The following is a 21,510-nucleotide window of genomic DNA, read 5'->3' on the forward strand; positions in this document are numbered from 1 at the left end:
GTTACATATGTATAGTGATAAAAAAAAAATTCCGCATTTTATTAGTTAGAGTCTTTTCAGTTGGTATCAGAGCGCGGTCCTTGGAGGGTGTCTATCTGCCACGTGAAGCTCAGAAATCGCACTACCGTTCTGTAAGTTTTAAATTGTTTTCTTATGATCTATAAGGAGCATGTGTAATGATTTAAGATTTCATGTTAGCAAAGTTTTAGAACCCTTAGTTATGCATTGCGATTTACGTAAAGAAATATATGGTGGTGCAGAATGCCTCCGAGACAGATGAACAGGCGTGGTAATCCTCCACCTCCACAGAACCCGCTTACAGCACTGGAGCAGGCCAGTGCAACTATGATGGAAGGGATCAATGCACTGTTGGGGCAACAGGCTGCACGGCCCCGACTTACGCATGATGAAGATGTAGCTGAACGGTTCCAAAAGAAGGGACCGAAGGAGTTTATTGGTAATACTGATCCACTAGTGGCTGAGGGGTGGATCCGCTCTTTGGAGACCATATTTGCTTACATGGGACTCACAGATGCAGACAAAGTGAAGTGCACAATGTACATGTTGAAGGACGATGCGGCCCTTTGGTGGGAGGGCGCAGTTCATGGTGTGAATATGCAGATGCTGACTTGGGAGGAGTGTAGGCGAATGTTCTTCGCCAAATATTTTACTGAGGATGTGTGCAGCCGCATAATCCGAGAGTTCATGAGTCTCCAACAGGGGGACAAGACAGTGGTGGAGTATATCAAGCATTTCGATAGGGGGTGTAACGACCCACTGTATCAAGAAGTGTCTTTTCAGCGTGCTTATGTTCTCAGTCACACGCACCCTGTGAAACTTCCCAGGGGGTCACCCATCCTATAATTGCCCCAAGTCAAGCACGCTTAACTTTGGAGTTCTTATGTGATGAGCTCCCGAAAAAAAAATGCACCTTCTTGATATGAATAGTACATATGAAATCTTTTAAACCCTCCTTAACCATGTAGTCCCATACCTACACAGTCTCAGAATCCCTCTCATTCCGGCACGGGATCGGTTCATTCATGTCTCCCTCCGCCTAGAAGCCTACCAGGAGCCGCTCATTGTCCGTGCAACCTCTTGGCACCGGCGATCACTCCCTGCCTCTTCAGCCTCGGGCGTCACATGCCCAACAGCTTCCGCTTGGTTCGTCCCCGAACCATACCGTACTAAGAGAGGTCGGCTCTGATACCATTTCTAACGACCCACTGTATTAAGACGTGTCTTTTCAGCGTTCTTATGTCCTCACTCACACGCACCCTATGAAACTTTCCAAGAGGTCATCCATCCTATAAGTGCCCCAAGTCAAGCACGCTTAACTTTGGAGTTCTTATGTGATGAGCTCCCGAAAAAAAGATGCACCTTCTTGATATGAATAGTACATATGAAATCTTTTAAACCCTCCTTAACCATGTAGTCCCATACCTACACAGTCTCAGAATCCCTCTCATTCCGGCACGGGATCGGTTCATTCATGTCTCCCTCCGCCTAGAAGCCTACCAGGAGCCACTCATTGGCCGTGCGACCTCTTGGCACCGGCGATCACTCCCTGCCTCTTCAGCCCCAGGCGTCACAGGGGGTGCCACTTTGTGCCCCTGATTGTTTATAGTGCCCAGGATACGGTGAGACAATTTGTCGAAGGGCTTCGGGCGGACATCAAGCATGATGTACGCATGATGGATGTCACCACTTATGAGGCAGCGGTGAGTAGGGCACTGCGATCGGATGATGGCAGGAGGGAGATCCTTCTTGAGCAGCACAGTAAGCGGCAGTTTCAGCCGGGATCTTATCGACCATCTTCGCAGCCTCCTGCGAAGAAGAAGTTTACTGGGCCGTCTAAGGGCCCGAATCAGCAGAGGCAGCAGCAGAAGCCACAGGGACGCCAGCCGCAGCAGCAGCAGGGGCCGGGACCCCTAAGCCAGGAGGAGTTCCACATTGCCCGCAGTGTCAGAAACCGCATTCGGGACAGTGTTTGGTTGGGTCCAATGTCTGCTATCACTATAAGGAGCCAGGCACATGGCATATAACTGCCCGAAGAGGAAGAACACCACTGGGAGGGTGTTCGTCATGCAGGCTGAGGAGGCAGACCCAGATACCACCTTGATCACCGGTATATCTCACCTCTTGCATTTTTATTTTTTAAATTATTTGCTGATTATCGAATGTATACTATTTGGGTTATCTATCTGCATGATTAGCATTAGAATTATATTTTTCCTTGTGATTAGAATTAAGGGTAATCACTGGCTTATCTTTGGGTAAATTAAGTTTTGGAATGCAATTGTTGGGATTTTCTGCGTGCTGGGAGAATTCTAGTTGGAGGCAACTCCATGTTTGCGTTGCTAGATTCAGGAGCCACACATTCATTTATCTCCCTGGAGTTTATCAGACGGATAGGCATTACACCTGAGATTGCTGATACGGGTTACGATGTCACTATGCCGTCTGGACAGATTCAGAGGGTTGGAGATAGAATTGCAGGGACACTCCATCTGGGCAGACTTAGTGGTATTGTCGTTGACTGGATTTGACCTGATATTGGGCATGGATTGGTTGGCAGTCAACAGAGCTTCTATTGATTTTCGTCGCAGGACAGTGTCAGTGAAACCTTCTAATGGCAACCCGTTTACTTTCTATGCATCTCAGAGCAGCAGTGTCTCTCAGTTGATCTCCTTTGTATGCACGAGGAAGTTATTGAGACGTGGTTTCCAGGGTTTTCTTGCCAGTGTAGTCACAGCATCAGAACCATCTAGCAGATCATTATCGGAGATAGATATTGTTTGTGACTACTCGGATGTCTTTCCGAAAGATGTTGCAGGAATTCCACCAGCGCGAGAAGTGGAGTTCAGTATCGAGTTGATGCCTGACACCGTGCCTATCTCTAAGGCACCGTACCGACTTGATCCTACCAAGATGAAAGAATTGAAGGAGCAAATTCAGGAGTTATTGGAGAAAGGCTTCATTCGCCCTAGCTTTTATCCTTGGGGAGCTCCAGTTTTGTTTGTGAAGAAGAAAGATGGTAGCATGAGACTATGTATTGATTACCGAGAGCTCAATAGGGTCATAGTGAAGAATAAGTACACACTGCCGAGGATTGAGGATTTATTCGATTAGTTGCAGGGAGCTTTGGTTTTCTCCAAGATCTATCTGCGATCTGGCTATCATCAGTTGCGGATCAGTAATGCAGATGTGTCCAAGACTGCTTTCCGGACACGCTATGGGCATTACGTGTTCTTGGTGATGCCGTTTGGGTTGACCAATGCTCCAGCGGTCTTCATGGAGCTCATGAATTGTGTTTTTCAACCGTATCTAGATCAGTTCATCATAGTATTTATTGACGATATATTGATCGACTCAAGGAGTATTGAGGAGCATAGGCACCACTTGCAGACAGCTTTGCAGACTTTGAGAGAGCATCGACTGTATGCAAAGTTCAGTAAGTGCGAGTTCTGGCTTGAGCAGGTGGATTTTCTTGGCCATGTTGTTTCTAGAGACGGAATAGCAGTGGATCAGTATAAGGTTTAGGCAGTGCAGAATTGGGGAATTCCGAAGAACGCCTCAGAGATTCGCAATTTCTTGGGTTTGGCCGGATATTATCGGAGGTTTATAAAGGGTTTTTCATCCATTGCAGTACCCTTGACATCCTTGACCAAGAATAATGCGAAGTTTGTATGGAATCCGGACTGTCAGAGGAGCTTCGATCAGTTGAAGGAAGCACTCACTTCTACGCTGGTTTTGGCGATGCCTGTACCTCACGAGGAGATGGTGGTGTACACCGATGCATCTAAGCTGGGTTTAGACGCGGTGCTTATGCAGTGTGATCGAGTAATTGGTTATGCGTCGAGACAGCTGAAGATTCATGAGCAGAATTATCCGACGCATGATTTGGAGCTTGCAGCAGTGGTTTTTGCGTTGAAAATCTGGAGACACTATCTGTATGGTGAGAAGGGCAAGAATTTCACTGATCACAAGAGCCTCAAGTACTTCTTCACCCAGAATGAGTTGAATATGACGCAGCGTAGATGGTTAGAGTTGGTGAAGTATTACGACTGTGACATTAGCTACCATCCGGGTAAGGCTAATGTCGTAGCTGATGCGTTGAGTTGGAAGACTTCAGTGGTATCTTGCTTGTCAGTGCAGTTTCCACTTCAGCAGGAGATTCAGAGGTTTGATCTGGAGTTCTACTCGAACGGGCTTGCGCCGAGATTAGCAGCATTGACCTTACAGCCGGCTCTTCGAGATAGAATCAGAGAGGGACAGCCTGCTGATGAGGAGTTACAGCGGTTGAGACAGAGGGATGAGGCCAAGGGCAGTCTTCTTTATACTGTCATTGATGGCATTGTTCAGTACCGTGGTCGTATGTGGGTACCGAACGTTGATCAGTTGAGGACAGAAATCTTGACAGAGGCTCACACATCTTCGTTTTCCATTCATCACGGAAGTACGAAGATGTATAGAGATTTGCAGTCATTATGTTGGTGGCCCGACATGAAGAGAGATATCGGACGATTCGTATCAGAGTGCTTGACTTGTCAGCAAGTCAAGGCAGAGAATCAGCGTCCAGAAGGATTGCTTAGACCTCTTCCCATTCCGGAGTGGAAGTGGGAGAATATCACGATGGATTTTGTAGTCGGTCTTCCGAGGAGTGCCAGAGGCTGTACAGCGATTTGGGTGATTGTCCATAGACTCACCAAATCAGCTCATTTCTTGCCAGCGAGGACTACTTTCACATTGAGACAGTATACTGAGTTGTATATCAAGGAGATTGTTAGACTGCATGGCATACCGGTGTCGATAGTTTCAGACAGAGACCAAAGATTTACATCTGCATTTTGGAAGAGTCTACACACAGCATTGGGCACTAGACTACTGTTCAGTACAGCTTTCCACCCCAAGACAGACGGGCAGTCTGAGAGAGAGATCCAGGTTCTTGAGGATCTATTGAGGGCTTGTGTCATTGATTTTCAGGGATTTTGGGAGACGAGATTGCCGTTAGTGGAGTTCACCAATAACAATAGTTATCAGGAATCTATAGGCATGGCTCCTAATACAGCTCTCTATGGGAGAAGATGCAAATCTCTCGTGCATTGTAATGAAGTTGGCGAGAGAGTTCTACTTGGTCCTGAGATCGTGCAGCAGACTGCAAATGTTGTGACATAGATTCGGGACTGTATGAGGACTAAGAGTCGTCAAAAGACTTATGCTAATACTCAACGACAAGATTTTGAGTTTGCTGTTGGTGATCATGTATTTCTGAAGGTATCACCTATGAAAGGGATGATGCGTTTTGGTCGCAGAGGCAAGCTTAACCCAAGATATATTGGGCCATTTGAGATTTTGGAAAGAGTTGGCACGTTAGTCTACCGTTTGGTGCTACCACCAGGACTTGCGGCAGTGCACAACGTCTTCCATATATCCATGCTTCGGAGATACATCTCGAACCCGTCGCATGTGTTGGATTACGAGCCTCTACAGCTGACACTGGATTTAGCGTTTGAGAAGAGGCCAGTTCGGATATTGGCTAGGGAGGAGCGGATACTGAAGACGCGGGTCATACCGATGGTCAAAGTCTGGTGGCTGAATCACTCTAAGGAGGAAGCTACTTGGGAGACCGAGACGGACATGAGGACTCGATACCCAGAGTTGTTCGGGTAAGTACTTTAATTTCGAGGACGAAATTCATTTTAAGGGGGAGAGAATTGTAGCACCCGGAAATTTTTATACGTAAATTTGCAGGCATAATTAGGGAATTTTAATTATTTAAATTTTAGAAATATGGGTTAAATATTTTTTTATTGTGTTATTATGTGTATTATGTGCATGATTTAAATTATTTTAGCATTTAACCCATAATTATGAAAATTCTATATTTTTAAGTAATTTATTATTTTGATCGCGTAGACGGGATCGTGGACGGACGAGATATTGATTTTTCATCCCAATTATTCTTAGGAAATTTTAGTAGCCATAAATTATAATTTTTGAAGTTTTTATTCTGAAAATTATGGTATTTTATTTATTTATTTTAGCGAGCCCATTTTTAGCCAAAATAAGTCATTTTAATGACTTTTATTGATTTTTAAAAAATCCCTTAATTATTATTTCGGGATTTATGATATTTTAGCAACATGATATATTTTACTATGATTTTTAAAGGTATTATATGGTATGATTTTATCCTAAATTAGTTATTATCTTAATTAAATTCTAATTAACCAAAAATCTATTCTGTCTACTCTAAACCTACGTTAATTCTCTCCTAGCCACATCCAACCCTCCTTCAACCTCACACCACACGGCCAAGAAGCTGTAGCAGCCTCCATAGCCTGGCTTCAAAGTTTTCTTAGGGTTTACGCCGATCCGTCGTCCCGGAGTCGTACACGCGATAATCTTCTTCAATAAAATTAACAAGGAATGTTTAATTCCTTCCTCTCAACACCATATAAGCTATTACAAGTTTTGTTACAGATTTTTTAATGTTTGAAACGGATTACATGTGAATTGATGCAAGAGCTTGATGATACACCATGCATTTCCCTCGTTTCCTTCCAATTCTTGATGCATATTCACGTTTTTTTTTTGACATGGATCGGTCCAGGACTGTTGGCTGATGGTTCTTGGGTCTGTTAGGGTCCTTAGAGTCGAACCATGGCTGGGATAGGGGCTTCATAGGGCTAGGCCGATCAGTTTATTGTTGGGCTTGCAGATCGGCCGCAGGCTAGGGTTGTAGGAAGGGGCTCGGGTTCGTCCTGCTTGTATTGCATGCTGGCAAGGCTAGGGCCTGGTTGGGACCGCCCAGACGTGGGCTACGTCTGGGCGGTGATTCTTTGGCCAGGGGCGGCCGTAGCAGGGCGGCAGCAGCCATGGGATAGCTACTGCTCACGGCCGAGGGAAGTTGGGAATCGAGGGTGTCGGGTTGGGGGTTCTGGGTGGGTTTCGTGTCTGGTCTGGAGTCTGGGTTGGGTCAGGGAAGTTATGGGTCGGGTCAGTAGGGTCCGAGTCCGGACTAGGTGAGTCGGTCTAGGGTATTTTAATTTCTAAGTAATTAATGAGTTAATTGATTTTTTTTGGGCCAAGTAATTAATTAGAAAATTATTTGGGCTTTCAAATAATTTTATTTGGGCCTTAAATAATTTATTTAAGTTATCCCAATGATTTTTATGGGTTTGGGAGCACATGGGAATTTTTGGGTCAGACCGTGAATTTTTGGGTTAGTCTAGGAATTTAATGGGCTTAATTAAGTTAATGGACTTAAATATTTTTAGTTAGGTGCATTTAAGTTAAAGTAATTTAATTGGGTTTTATTTAGTTAATGGACCATATTAATATTTAATGAGCTTAGATTGAGTGATCAGCAGTCTGGACCAACCCATGAAAATTTACTAAGTCCAGAATATATATTTAATTTATTTTATGCATGAAAGTTATTTTTTTAAGTATAAGGATTTTTATTATGAAAAATTAATTAAATATATATTATGGACACCCTTTTCAGTGCATGCATACATTAAATATTAAATTTTATGATTATGATAATGTGTTGAGCAAAAAAATAATTTTTATGATGGAAGTTGAAGTAGTGTGACAGCACAGAGGTGGTTTACCACCGCTCATGTTCAGGAGGTAGTTTACTACCAGTATAGAGGTGATTCGTCACCGCCACGTACGTTGGTACAGGAGACCGATCAGTCGACACAGGTTTATTCACACTTATGGATATAACCATAGACTGTTTCCAAAATGATTTGCTCAACAATGTACTTTAAGCTCCGGATGATCAGTTATGTTTAAGTTCAGCAAGTTTATGTTTAATCAGTTTACTCAAGATATTTTTATCATGCATGCATATTCATGTACGTATATGTATTATTATGATTATTGCTTCATTATTTTAACCCTTGTTATTATAAAGGATTAGACATGTTGAGCCTCTAGGCTCACTACGCTTATATGGTGCAGGTGAGCATGATGTTTCATTTATAGCTCCTACCGTTGGTGAGGATGTGTGAGCGAGCTGGCAGAGGACCCTGTGACCGTCGCATCGAGTCTTAGCATGCTTTGAATTATTTATATTGAGAGTTTTTAAAACATGTTTCATATTTCTATGTTTCAGTGGTTGAGAGGAATGTTATATTTTATTTATGGCTTTTTAGTTTAGTTATTGTTTGGGTGATTTGTTTTCTGAATAATAATTTTTTTTATTGCATGACTTAAGATTTTTATTTTAAATAGTTGTTTATTATATTTCAGTCAGTCATGGAAGTTCATTTTTAGTAGTATTATTTTTAATGTTTATACATATATGTATGGGCATATATGTATAGTGATAAAAAAAATTTTGCATTTTATTAGTCAGAGTCGTTTCAGTTGGTATCAGAGCGCGGTCCTTGGAGGGTGTCTATCTGCCACGTGAAGCTCAGAAATCCCACTACCGGTCTGTAAGTTTTAAATTGTTTTCTTATGATCTATAAGGAGCATATGTAATGATTTAAGATTTCATGTTAGCAAAGTTTTAGAACCCTTAGTTATGCATTGCGATTTACGTAAAGAAATATATGGTGGTGCAGAATGCCTCCGAGACAGATGAACAGGCGTGGTAATTCTCCACCTCCACGGAACCCGCTTACAGCACTGGAGCAGGCCAGTGCAACTATGATGGAAGGGATCAATGCACTGTTGGGGCAACAGGCTGCACGGCCTTGACTTACGCCTGATGAGGATGTAGTTGAGCGGTTCCAAAAGAAGGGACCGAAGGAGTTTTCTGGTACTACTGATCCACTAGTGGCTGAGGGGTGGATCCACTCTTTGAACACCATATTTGCTTACATGGGACTCACAGATGCAGACAAAGTGAAGTGCGCAATGTATATGTTGAAGGACGATGCGGCCCTTTGGTGGGAGGGCGCAGTTCGTGGTGTGAATCTGCAGACGCTGACTTGGGAGGAGTTTAGACGAATGTTCTTTGCCAAATATTTTACTGAGGATGTGCGCAGCCTCATAATTCGGGAGTTCATGAGTCTCCGGCAGGGGTACAAGACAGTGGTGGAGTATATCAAGCAGTTCGAGAGGGGGTGCCACTTTGTGCCCCTAATTGCTGATAGTGCGCAGGATAAGGTGAGACAGTTTGTCGATGGGCTTCAGGCGAACATCAAGAATGATGTACGCATGATGGATGTCACCACTTATGAGGCAGCGGTGAGTAGGTCACTGCGATCAGAGGATGGCAGGAGGGAGATCCTGCGTAAGCAGCAGAGTAAGCGGCAGTTTCAGCAGGGATCTTATCGACCATCTTCGCAGCCTCCTGTGAAGAAGCAGTTTACTGGGCCGTCTAAGGGCCCGAATCAGCAGAGGCAGTAGCAGAAGCCACAGGGATGCCAGCCGCAGCAGCAGCAGGGGGCGGGGCCCCTAAGCCAGGAGGAGTTCCACATTGCCCGCAGTGTCAGAAACCGCATTCGGGACAGTGTTTGGTTGGGTCCAATGTCTGCTATCACTGTAAAGAGCCAGGGCACATGGAATATAACTACCCGAAGAGGAAGAACACCACTGGGAGGGTGTTCGTCATGCAGGCTAAGGAGGCAGACCCAGATACATCCTTGATCATCGGTATATCTCACCGCTTGCATTTTTATTTTTTAAATTATTTTCTGATTATCGAATGTATACTATTTGGGTTATCTATCTGCATGATTAGCATAAGAATTATATTTTTCCTTGTGATTAGAATTAAGGGTTATCAGTGGCTTATCTTTGGGTAAATTAAGTTTTGGGATGCAATTGTTGGGATTTTCTGTGTGCAGGGAGAATTCTAGTTGGAGGCAACTCCACGTTTGCGTTGCTAGATTCAGGAGTCACGCATTCATTTATCTCCCTGGAGTTTATCAAACGGATAGGCATTACACCTGAGATTGCTGATACGGGTTACGATGTCACTATGCCGTCTGGATAGATTCTTACTACCACTAGTATTTTCAGAGGGTTGGAGATAGAATTGCAGGGACACTCCATCCGGGCAGACTTAGTGGTATTGCCGTTGACTGGATTTGACATGATATTGGGCATGGATTGGTTGGCAGTCAACGGAGCTTTGATTGAATTTTGTCGGAGGACAGTGTCAGTGAAACCTTCTAAGGGCAACCCGTTTTTCTTTCTATGCATCTCAGAGCAGCAGTGTCTCTCAGTTGATCTCTTTTGTACGCGCGAGGAAGTTATTGAGATGTGGTTGCTAGAGTTTTCTTGCCAGTGTAGTCACAGCATCAGAACCATCTAGCAGATCATTATCGGAGATAGATATTGTTTGTGACTACCCGAATGTCTTTCCAGAATATGTTGCAGGAATTCCACCAGCGCGAGAAGTGGAGTTCAGTATCGAGTTGATGCCTGACACCATGCCTATCTTTAAGGCACCGTACCGACTTGTTCCTACCGAGATGAAAGAATTGAAGGAGCAAATTCAGGAGTTATTGGTGAAAGGCTTCATTCGCCCTAGCTTTTCTCCTTGGGGAGCTCAAGTTTTGTTTGTGAAGAAGAAAGATGGTAGCATGAGACTATGTATTGATTACCGAGAGCTCAATAGGGTCATAGTGAAGAATAAGTACCCACAGCCGAGGATTGAGGATTTATTCGATCAGTTGCAGGGAGCTTCGGTTTTCTCCAAGATCGATCTGCGATCTGGCTATCACCAGTTGCGGATCAGAGATGCAGATGTGTCCAAGACTGCGTTTCGGACACGCTATGGGCATTACAAGTTCTTGGTGATGCCGTTTGGGTTGACCAATGCTCAAACGGTCTTCATGGACCTCATGAATCGTGTTTTTTAACCGTATCTAGATCAGTTCATCATAGTATTTATTGACGATATATTGATCTACTCGAGGAGTATTGAGGAGCATAGGCAGCACTTGCAGACATCTTTGCAGACTTTGAGAGAGCATCGACTGTATGCAAAGTTCAGCAAGTGCGAGTTCTGGCTTGAGCAAGTGGCTTTTCTTGGCAATGTTGTTTCTAGAGACGGAATAGCAGTGGATCAGACTAAGGTTCAGGCAGTGCAGAATTGGGGAATTCCGAAGAACGCCTCAGAGATTCGTAGTTTCTTGGGTATGGCAGGATATTATCGAAATTTTATCAAGGGTTTTTCATCCATTGCAGTACCCTTGACATCCTTGACCAAGAAGAATGCGAAGTTTGTATGGAGTCCGAACTGTCAGAGGAGCTTCGATCAGTTGAAGGAAGCACTCACTTTTGCGCCGGTTTTGGCGATGCCAGTACCTCACGAGGAGATGGTGGTGTACACCGATGCGTCTAAGCTGGGTTTAGGCACGGTGCTTATGCAGTGTGACCGAGTAATTGCTTATGCGTCGAGACAGCTGAAGATTCATGAGTAGAATTATCCGACACATGATTTGGAGCTTGCAGCAGTGGTTTTTGCATTAAAATCTAGAGGCACTATCTGTATGGTGAAAAGTGCAAGATTTTCACCGATCACAAGAGCCTCAAGTACTTCTTCACCCAAAAGGAGTTGAACATGAGGCAGCGTAGATGGTTAGAGTTGGCGAAGGATTACGACTGTGACATTAGCTACCGTCCGGGTAAGGCTAATGTATTATCTGATGCGTTGAGTCGGAAGACTTCAGTGGTATCTGCTTGTCAGTGCAGTTTCCACTTCAGCAGGAGATTTAGAGGTTTGATCTGGAGTTCTACTCGGATGGGCTTGCACCGAGATTAGCAGCATTGACCTTACAACCGGCTCTTCAAGATAGAATCATAGAGGGACAGCCTGCTGATGAGGACTTACAACGGTTGAAACAGAGGGATGAGGCCAAGGGCAGTCTTCTTTATGCTGTCATTGATGGCATTGTTCAGTACCGTGGTCATATGTGGGTACCGAACGTTGATCAATTGATGACATAGATCTTGACAGAGGCTCACACATCTTCGTACTCCATTCATTTCGGAAGTACGAAGATGTGTAGAGATTTGCAGTCATTATATTGGTGGCCTGGCATGAAGAGAGACATCGGATGATTCGTATCAGAGTGCTTGACTTGTCAGCAAGTCAAGGCAGAGCATCAGCGTCCAGCAGGATTTCTTAGACCTCTTCCCATTCCGGAGTGGAAGTGGGAGAATATCACAATGGATTTTGTAGTCGGTCATCCGAGGATTGCCAGAGGTTGTACAGCGATTTGGGTGATTGTCGATAGACTCACCAAATCAGCTCATTTCTTACTAGTGAGGACTACTTTCACATTGACACAGTATGCTGAGTTGTATATCAAGGAGATTGTTAGACTGCATGGAATACCGGTGTCGATAGTTTCAGACAGAGACCCGAGATTTACATCTGCATTTTGGAAGAGTCTACACACAGCATTGGGCACTAGACTACTGTTCAGTACAGCTTTCCACCCCCAGACAGATAGGCAGTCTGAGAGAGTGATCCAGGTTCTCGATGATCTATTGAGGGCTTGTGTCATTGATTTTCTGGGCTCTTGGGAGACGAGATTGTCGTTAGTGGAGTTCACCAATAACAATAGTTATCAGGCGTCTATAGGCATGACTCCTTATGCAGCTCTCTATGGGAGAAGATGCAGATCTCCCGTGCATTGGGATGAAGTTGGAGAGAGAGTTCTACTTGGTTCTGAGATCGTGCAGCAGACTGCAGATATTGTGATGCAGATTCGGGACCGTATGAGAACTGCTCAGAGTCGTCAGAAGAGTTATGCTGATACTCGACGATGAGATCTTGAGTTTGCTGTTGGTGATCATGAGTTTTTGAAGGTATCACCTATGAAAGGGGTGATGCGTTTTGGTCGCAGAGGCAAGCTTAACCCGAGGTATATTGGGCCATTTGAGATTTTGGAAAGAGTTGGCACGTTAGCCTACCATTTGGCGCTACCACCAGGACTTGCGGCAGTGCACAACGTCTTTCATATATCCATGCTTCGGAGGTACATCTCGAACCCGTCGCATGTGTTGGATTACGAGCCTCTACAGCTGACGCCGAATTTAGCGTTTGAGGAGAGGCCAGTTTGGATATTGGCTAGGGAGGAGCGGAGACTGAGGACGCGGGTCATACCGAAGGTCAAAGTCAAGTGGCTGAATCACTCTGAGGAGGAAGCTACTTGGGAGACCGAGGCGGACATAAGAACTCGCTACCCGGAGTTGTTCGGGTAAGTACTTTAATTTCGAGGACGAAATTCATTTTAAGGGGGAGAGAATTGTAGCACCCGAAAATTTTTATACGTAAATTCGCATGCATAATTAGGGAAATTTAATTATTTAAATTTTAGAAATATGGGTTAAATATTTTTTATTGTTTTATTATGTGTATTATGTGCATGATTTAAATTATTTTAGCATTTAACCCATAAATATGAAAATTCTAGATTTTTAAAAAATTTATTATTTTGATCGCGTAGACGAGACCGTAGACGGACGAGATATTGATTTTTCATCCCAATTATTCTTAGGAAATTTTAGTAGCCATAAATTATTATTTTTGAAGTTTTTATTCTAAAAATTATGGTATTTTATTTATTTATTTTAGAGAGCACATTTTTAGCCAAAATAATTCATTTTAATGACTTTTATTGATTTTTAAAAAATCCCTTAATTATTATTTCGGGATTTATGATATTTTAGCAACATGATATATTTTACTATGATTTTTAAAGGTATTATATGGTATGATTTTATCCTAAATTAGTTATTATCTTAATTAAATTCTAATTAACCAAAAATCTATCCTATCTACCCTAAACCTACGTTAATTCTCTCCTAGCCGCCTCCAACCCTCCTTCAACCTCACACCACACGGCCAAGAAGCTATAGCAGCCTCCATAGCCTGACTTCAAAGTTTTCTTAGGGTTTACGCCGATCCGTCGTCCCAGAGTCGTACACGCGATAGTCTTCTTCAAAAAAATTAACAAGGCATGTTTAATTCCTTCCTCTCAACACCATATAAGCTATTACAAGTTTTGTTACAGATTTTTTTATGTTTGACATGGATTACATGTGAATTGATGCAAGAGCTTGATGATACACCATGCATGTCCCTCATTTCCTTCCAATTCTTGAAGAATATTCATGTTTTTTTTTTACATGGATCGGTCCAGGACTGTTGGCTGATGGTTTGTGGGTCTGTTAGGGTCCTTAGAGTTGAACCATGGCTGGGCTAGGGGCTGCATAGGGCTAGGCCGATCAGTTTATTGTTGGGCTTGCAGATCGGCCGAAGGCTAGGGTTGTAGGAAGGGGCTCGGGTTCGTCCTAATTGGATTGCATGCTGGCAAGGCTAGGGCCTGGTAGGGACCACCCAGACGTGGGCTACGTATGGGCGGTGATGCTCCGGCCAGGTGCGGTCGGAGCAGGGCGGCAGCAGCCATGGGATGGCTGCTGCTCACGGCCGAGGGAAGCTGGGAATCGGGGGTGTCGGGTTGGGGGTTCTGGGTGGGTTCCGGGTCGGGTCTGGAGTCTGGGTCGGGTCTGGGAGTTATGGGTTGGGTCAGTAGGGTCTGGGTCTAGACTAGGTGGGCCGGACTCAGGTATTTTAATTTCTAAGTAATTAATGAGTTAATTGATTTTTTTTGGGCCAAGTAATTAATTAGAAAATTATTTGGGCTTTCAAATAATTTTATTTGGGCCTTAAATAATTTATTTAATTTAGCCCAATGATTTTTATGGGCTTGGAAGCCCATGGGAATTTTTGGGCCAGTCCGTGAATTTTTGGGCCAGTCTAGGAATTTAATGGGCTTAATTAAGTTAATGGGCTTAAATATTTTTAGTTAGGTGCATTTAAGTTTAATTAATTTAATTGGGCATTTATTTAGTTAATGGGCCATATTAAGATTTAATGTGCTTAGATTGAGTGATCAGCAGTCTGGACCAACACATGAAAATTTACTAAGTCCGGAATATATATTTAATTATTTTATGCATGAAAGTTATTTTTTTAAGTATAAGTATTTTTATTATGAAAAATTAATTAAATATATATTACGGACACTCTTTTCAGTGAATGCATACATTAAATATTCAATTATATGATTATGATAATGTTTTGAGCAACAAAATAATTTTTATGATGGAAGTTGAACTAGTGTGATAGCACAGAGGTGGTTTACCACCGCTCATGTTCAGGAGGTATTTTACTACCAGTATAGAGGTGATTTGTCACCGCCACGTACGTTGGTTCAGGAGACTGATAAGTCAACACAGGTTTAGTTACACTTACGGATATAACCATAGACTGTTTCCAAAATGAATTGCTCAACTATGTACTTTAAGCTCAGGATGATCAGTTATGTTTAAGTTCAGCAAGTTTATGTTTAATCAGTTTACTCAAGATATTTTTATCATGCATGCATATTCATGTACGTATATGTATTATTATGATTAGGTGTTGCATTATCATCGGCAAGATTTTTTAAGGATTTGGCTTATGGGATTCCAGCAAGTACGGACAGGAGCGAAGGATCGTGTCCGAGTTTTCGAGACTTTTACTCATGTGGATCCTAGCTTTGGATCAAGTACCAGATGTCAGAGGCAGTGGTAGAGGATTGGTTGGGACACACTTGACGCTTGCGTCTATATCGTTCGGCCATGATGACACTACCCTAAAGATTCTCCACTCGTAGTTGGAGAGATTGTCATAAAGATCTGGTTAAGCATCGTCCATTTCCAATGTGATGGATGCAAACAGGTCTACTATAAATATCTTGAGCAGAAGAGGTTCGATGACATGCACTGATGCAGAGCATAGCTGGTTAGCGACCAAGAACCATTTTTCCGGAGTTTCTTTTCATGAGATCATATGACGAGATATGGTCAGAAGTATGCTTGTATCGATGCTTAGACATATGAGAAACTTCATGCTCAAAATCAAGATCAAGTACGATGATTTAATACTGTAAATAGTATTTCAGTTGTAATGAATCATCAGACACTTGTTGTATCATTTCAAGTTATTGGGTGAACATTTTTCATTGTATTTTTGAATACTGAATTGTAGTACATGGGATTGTAATAAAGAAATTGTACATAACTTGAAACGATGATATATGTATTATTTTGAGATTAATCTAGTGATTAGTTGATTAGTGCTCAACTGTTGTTCTGAGTAAGCCGATTATAACTGCTTGACATGTGGTTAGTCTAGGTGTTTTCCTAAGATTGACCTAGTTAGCCGATTGAATATGGTTAGTGTCAGTAATGAGGTGATTCCTCAGGAGGCATGGGAATATTGCTCTAAAATGCTTTCTTTAGAACGTTGGGTTTGTTCTAGGGTGTTTCCTTAGAACAATAGTTGTTTGACCTATTTAGGTTGAGACTTTGTGATGATGGGTTTTTATCCAGGAACCAGGTTGAGTATATGCCGAGAGTTGTGGACTATGACCATGATTAGACGTGAGGAGGCGCGACCCTATGTCGGTGTAACTGGGAGCCTTTGTGCTTCTAGAGGTGGCGGTGGTAAGACTACTCAGTCTAGGGATTGGTAACAGTCACAACGGGATATGACCTTGGTGTGAATAGATACCGGGTTTGGTATCAGTGGTGTAGATATCGTCTGGATTTTTTCAGAGATATTTTTTTGGGTTTTTCTGCTATCAGAACCAGTCTTGGAGGGATTTCCTTGACGAGTGAATGTTCTGAGCAGGTAGGTTTTGACCTAGGAGATATTGCAAGACGAGTGGATATAGTAGGTAGTTGGGTTTCTACCAATGATTGCGCGAAGTATCGTCTGAAGTATTCAAAGATTGAACGTGGGATTTTCCATGGGATGGAAATGATCTAGGTATACAATCGAGGGAAAATTCTTAGGATGGTTTTCCTGGATTTTTGCTTTGAGTGAACAAAGTAGCGGTTAGTATTTTTTGAAATGGCGCAAGATGAGTGTCTGTGGGGACCTCGGGTTGCTAGTCTCATCTTAGGGCAATTAATGAACAATAACATTCATTAATCATCAATTAAGAAACCAAGAGCCAAGTAAAAAAAATTTTATTTTTTTTTATAAAATCAGTGCCTCGCTCGATCGGTGAAAAACACCCGATCGAGCGAGCACAATTGCTCAACTCTCGGATGGAACAAAATTTGGCCTCGCTCGATCTGTCAACTTCTGCGGATCGAGCGAGCCAAAAACTCAAATCTCTGTTTTGCAAAATACAGGGTTCGCTCGATCCGTCAACTTCTGCGGATCGAGCGGGCTTCAAATTCCAGAAATCTGCAGAGAAGTTCTTGTGCTGTCAAAACCGTGCACCAACAATACCAATCACCAAATTCGATCCAAATCATGATATATCAAGTCCAAAACATGCATATACTCATAAACAAGGTCATAAGCATTTATACATGCATTTATTTACATCAAACAAGTCGCTAAAGATCGTAAACGACATCAATTATCTCAAACTTTATACATGTAATCCAAAACCAACTAGACTAAAGTTTCATGCTTCTAAAGTTCAAGACATCATCTACAACCCAAGTCCTCACGTGCTAGACTCTCTCCCAGCTGTCAATGATGTTGATGACTAGCTCCTGCCCCTTCTGTTGTCATGCACACATACAAAACAAGACAACAGCCGGATAAACTCCGGTGAGATACAATTCTCAGTATAACCAACATATAGAAAGCGTTAAATAAATCATCTTGACTCGATTTAAACTAAACTCAACAAATAGAGTACTTAAATGCTTTACAAACGAATTGATTCACATAACTTCAAAGCCATCAAGATTCATAACTGATCTTGACATGGATATCCATCTAACGAGTTTGTAACCGACTCGCAAATAAGGTTAACAGCAACCTTGGCATAGAATCAATTCAATATAGCATCATATCAAATCGAATATAAAGATCCAATACCTGTGATGGATCGAAAACATCACAATCAAATCAAAAACATAAACAAGTATGTGATTTTTGCGGGCCAACTCAAAGATAATCGTTCTTGAGTTTCAAAGTCCCTACTTCGCGATGTCGTCATTATACCTTCGTTTGTCTCGGTTCTGAACTCTTCAAATCTGAAAGATACAACCAAAATACATATATCAAACTTCATTCAAGATTATCATTTCAGAAACGAATCAAAACCATTAATCGATCGTCAATCAAACTCATTTCAAACCTCAACTCAACTTCTTCGGTTCAAAGTCGTTGTCTCGAGTCGTTGGCCTTCCAAACTCGACTGAAATGGAAGAATAAAATTCCATAACATTCACATCATCAAGATAATTGTTTCAGCTTAGCTATCGAATAAAAAAAAAGTCCAAAAACTCGATTAAACGGCGTAGCGATTCAAAATCGATAACCGACGTAATCCCGACTTCGAAACTTGTAACTCAAATTCATATATCAGCATATATCTTATAAAACTCAGTCACATAACATCATATCAGCAGTTATACTCATCGATATACATGCTAGAAGTCATATCCACAACATTCAATCATTCAACTTTGATCCGGTTTCAAAAATAGAAGCGATACAAATGCAAGAACACAATCAATAACCAAACATCTGATATCTGCCCTTTATTGATTTTGAAATCCATATAACACAACATAAAACTTACACGAGATCAAAGCCCTCATCGTAAGGATTCCAGAACAATTTACGAAATCGAAATCGGATAACCGGAGCAAAAGTTATAAGGATTTGAAGATCGGAAAATCAAAAGAAACAAAAGATCTCGGCTTGCTCTGTTCTTCAACTTCTGAATTGTCTGAGGCATGTACACGTATCATGCTGATAAAAGAATTAACATCAGATAACTTTCAATCAAAATTGAACTTTAGCCCCTCAACTTTCAATATTTGCAATTTGGTCCTCGGCCCTTATGTTAATTCAATTTCAATCCTAAATAATTTGAGAATATTAGAATTTAAATCGAAACTCTAAATATTCCCAAATTAAATATACTCGGATTAAAATCAAATTAAATTCGGATTAATTTCTAATTAATCCCGGGCCTTACATTTCTCCCCCACTAAGACATGAGTTCGTCCTCGAATTCATAAATAGTACAGATATGCAGACTGCATGCTCATAAGAATAAAGAATAACTGAAAACTGAATAAGAACTCACATCAGTGAAATAGATAAGGAAATCGTTGCTTCATATCTTCTTCGACTTCCCAAGTTGCTTCTTCAACTCCATGTCGATTCCATTGAATCTTCACCAATGGAATGGTCTTCGTTCGGAGTTGCTTTGTCTTCCTATCAAGAATCTGAATAGGTCATTCGAAATAGCAAAGAGTATCATCCAACTCAGCTTCATCAGATCGAATCACATGAGACGCATCAGATATATACTTCCTCAACATCGATACATGAAAGACATCATGTATCCCAGATAAAGACATAAGAAGAGCGAGTAGATAAGCTAGATTTCCTATCTTCTCGAGAATCTCATATGGCCCAATATACCTCGAAGATAATTTTCCTCGTTTGCCAAATCGAACTGTGCCCCTGAACGGTGAAATATTCAAAAACACACTATCTCCCTGATCAAATGATAACGGCCGTCGTCGCACATTTGCATATCTTGTCTGTCTATGCTGCGCTGTTCTCATTCTCTGCTGTATTAATTTCACTTTCTCAGTCATCTGTCTGATCATGTCTGGCCCTAACTTAGGTACCTCAGAAACATCATCCCAATACAAAGGCGATCGACACTTCTTCCCATATAATGCTTCGAATGGTGCCATCTCTATACTCGTCTGATAACTGTTGTTATAAGAAAATTCCACGAGTGGTATAGAATTTTGCCATGTAACACCAAAATCAAGTACTACAGCTCTCAGCATATCCTCAAGCGTCTGAATAGTTTGTTCAGATTGACCGTCAGTTTGAGGATGATAAGCAGTACTCAAATGTAAACGCGTACCTAAAGCTTCCTGTAGGCTATGCCAAAAGTGTGAAGTAAACCTCGGATCTCGGTCAGATACAATCGACTTTGGCACACCGTGTAGTCTTACCACTTCTCGAATATAGAGATCCGCCATTTGATCATGACGATAAGTCATTCGATAAGGAATAAAGTACGCAGATTTCGACAATCTGTCGATGATCACCCAAACAGCATCACATCCTCGAGATGATCGTGGCAACTTTGTTACAAAGTCCATGGAAATGTGGTCTCATTTCCATTCAGGAATCGATAAACTCTGTAATAAGCCACCTGGTTTCTTTCTTTCAGCTTTCACCTGTTGGCAATTCAAACATTTTGACACAAATTCCGTCACATCAGACTTCATTTGTTTCCACCAGTACTGACTCTTTAAGTCGTTGTACATCTTTCTGCCTCCAGGGTGAACACTGAAGAGACTACAATGGGCTTCTTTCAAAATATTCTGTCTCAAGTCTGCAATATCGGGAAAAACTATTCGGTCATTCACATACAAGATATCATCGTCACTAACCTTGTACTCAGACTGATGTCCTGATCGAATCATTTCAATCGATTTCTGCACATTCTGGTCGGCTTTTTGTGCTTCTTTGATACGAATCAATAACTCTGGCTCAGCACTGATTGCATACACTCTCATCGGCCTTCTATCTGTCTCAAATACATACCCCGAAATACAACAATCTTCAATCAAATTAGATACACCTATCGTAGACAAGGATAAAGCACATACCTTTCTACTTAGGGCATCCGCTGCTGCATTAGATTTTCCCGGATAGTATTTGATTTCACAATCAAAATCCTTCAGCAGATCAAGCCATCGTCGTTGTCTCATATTCAATTCAGATTGTGAGAACAGATACTTCAGAATTTTGTGGTCGGAAAAGATTTCAAACTTCTCGCCATATAAGTAATGTCTCCAGATTTTCAATGCAAAGATGATTGCAGCCAATTCAAGATCATGAATCGGATACCTGACTTCATGTGATTTCAGTTGTCGAGAAGCATAAGCGACAACATGTCCTTTCTGCATTAAAATACATCCCAAACCCTGGTGAGAAGCATCACAATAAACAACAAAATCACCAGTACCTGTAGGGATTATTAGAACAGGCGCTGTAGTCAATCTCTTCTTTAGCTCGATAAAAATCCTTTCACAAGCCTCAGACCAAATAAATGGTGCATTATTCTGTGTAAGCTGGGCTTCGCTATAGATGAAAAATCTCGAATGAATCGACGATAATAACCTGCTAAGCCCATAAAACTTCGAATTTTTGGCACAGATGTTGGTCTCTGCCAACTAATCACAGCTTCAACCTTACTCGGATCCATGGAAATGCCATCTCCTGAAATTACATGACCAATAAAGACAACTCGCTGCAACCAAAACTCACATTTGGATAACTTGGCATACAATTTCTCTTCTCTTAATATTCTCAATACAGTTCGGAGATGATCAGCATGTTCACACAGATTCTTAGAGTATATCAAAATATCATCGATAAAGATAATCACAAAATCATCTAAATATCTTTGAAATACTCTATTCATCAATCCCATAAAAACTGCCGGTGCATTCTTTAGACCA

General features: G+C 41.8%; 1 protein-coding gene across 1 annotated transcript; it reads left to right on the forward strand.

The window, feature by feature from the left end:
- The first annotated feature begins 261 nt into the window (after positions 1 to 261).
- LOC140889901 (uncharacterized) lies at positions 262 to 5,178 on the forward strand. Its single transcript, XM_073297642.1, has 5 exons — positions 262 to 779; positions 2,472 to 3,012; positions 3,481 to 3,537; positions 4,096 to 4,364; positions 4,476 to 5,178. The coding sequence occupies exons 1-5, from the start codon at positions 262 to 264 to the stop codon at positions 5,176 to 5,178; spliced, it is 2,088 nt and encodes a 695-aa protein (XP_073153743.1).
- Positions 5,179 to 21,510: the final 16,332 nt, after the last annotated feature.

This window comes from Henckelia pumila, chromosome 3 (genome assembly GCF_033568475.1).
Source record: "Henckelia pumila isolate YLH828 chromosome 3, ASM3356847v2, whole genome shotgun sequence".
NCBI classification, from domain to species: Eukaryota; Viridiplantae; Streptophyta; class Magnoliopsida; order Lamiales; family Gesneriaceae; genus Henckelia; species Henckelia pumila.

Excerpts from the sequence above, each read along its gene's own strand:
- LOC140889901 (XM_073297642.1), top strand. The coding sequence starts at position 262 with ATGCCTCCGAGACAGATGAACAGGCGTGGTAATCCTCCACCTCCACAG. Across the intron at positions 3,013-3,480 it reads TTTATCCTTGGGGAGCTCCA|GTGGATTTTCTTGGCCATGT; the intron begins GTTTTGTTTGTG and ends TGGCTTGAGCAG. Across the intron at positions 4,365-4,475 it reads GTCATTGATGGCATTGTTCA|AGATTTGCAGTCATTATGTT; the intron begins GTACCGTGGTCG and ends GAAGATGTATAG.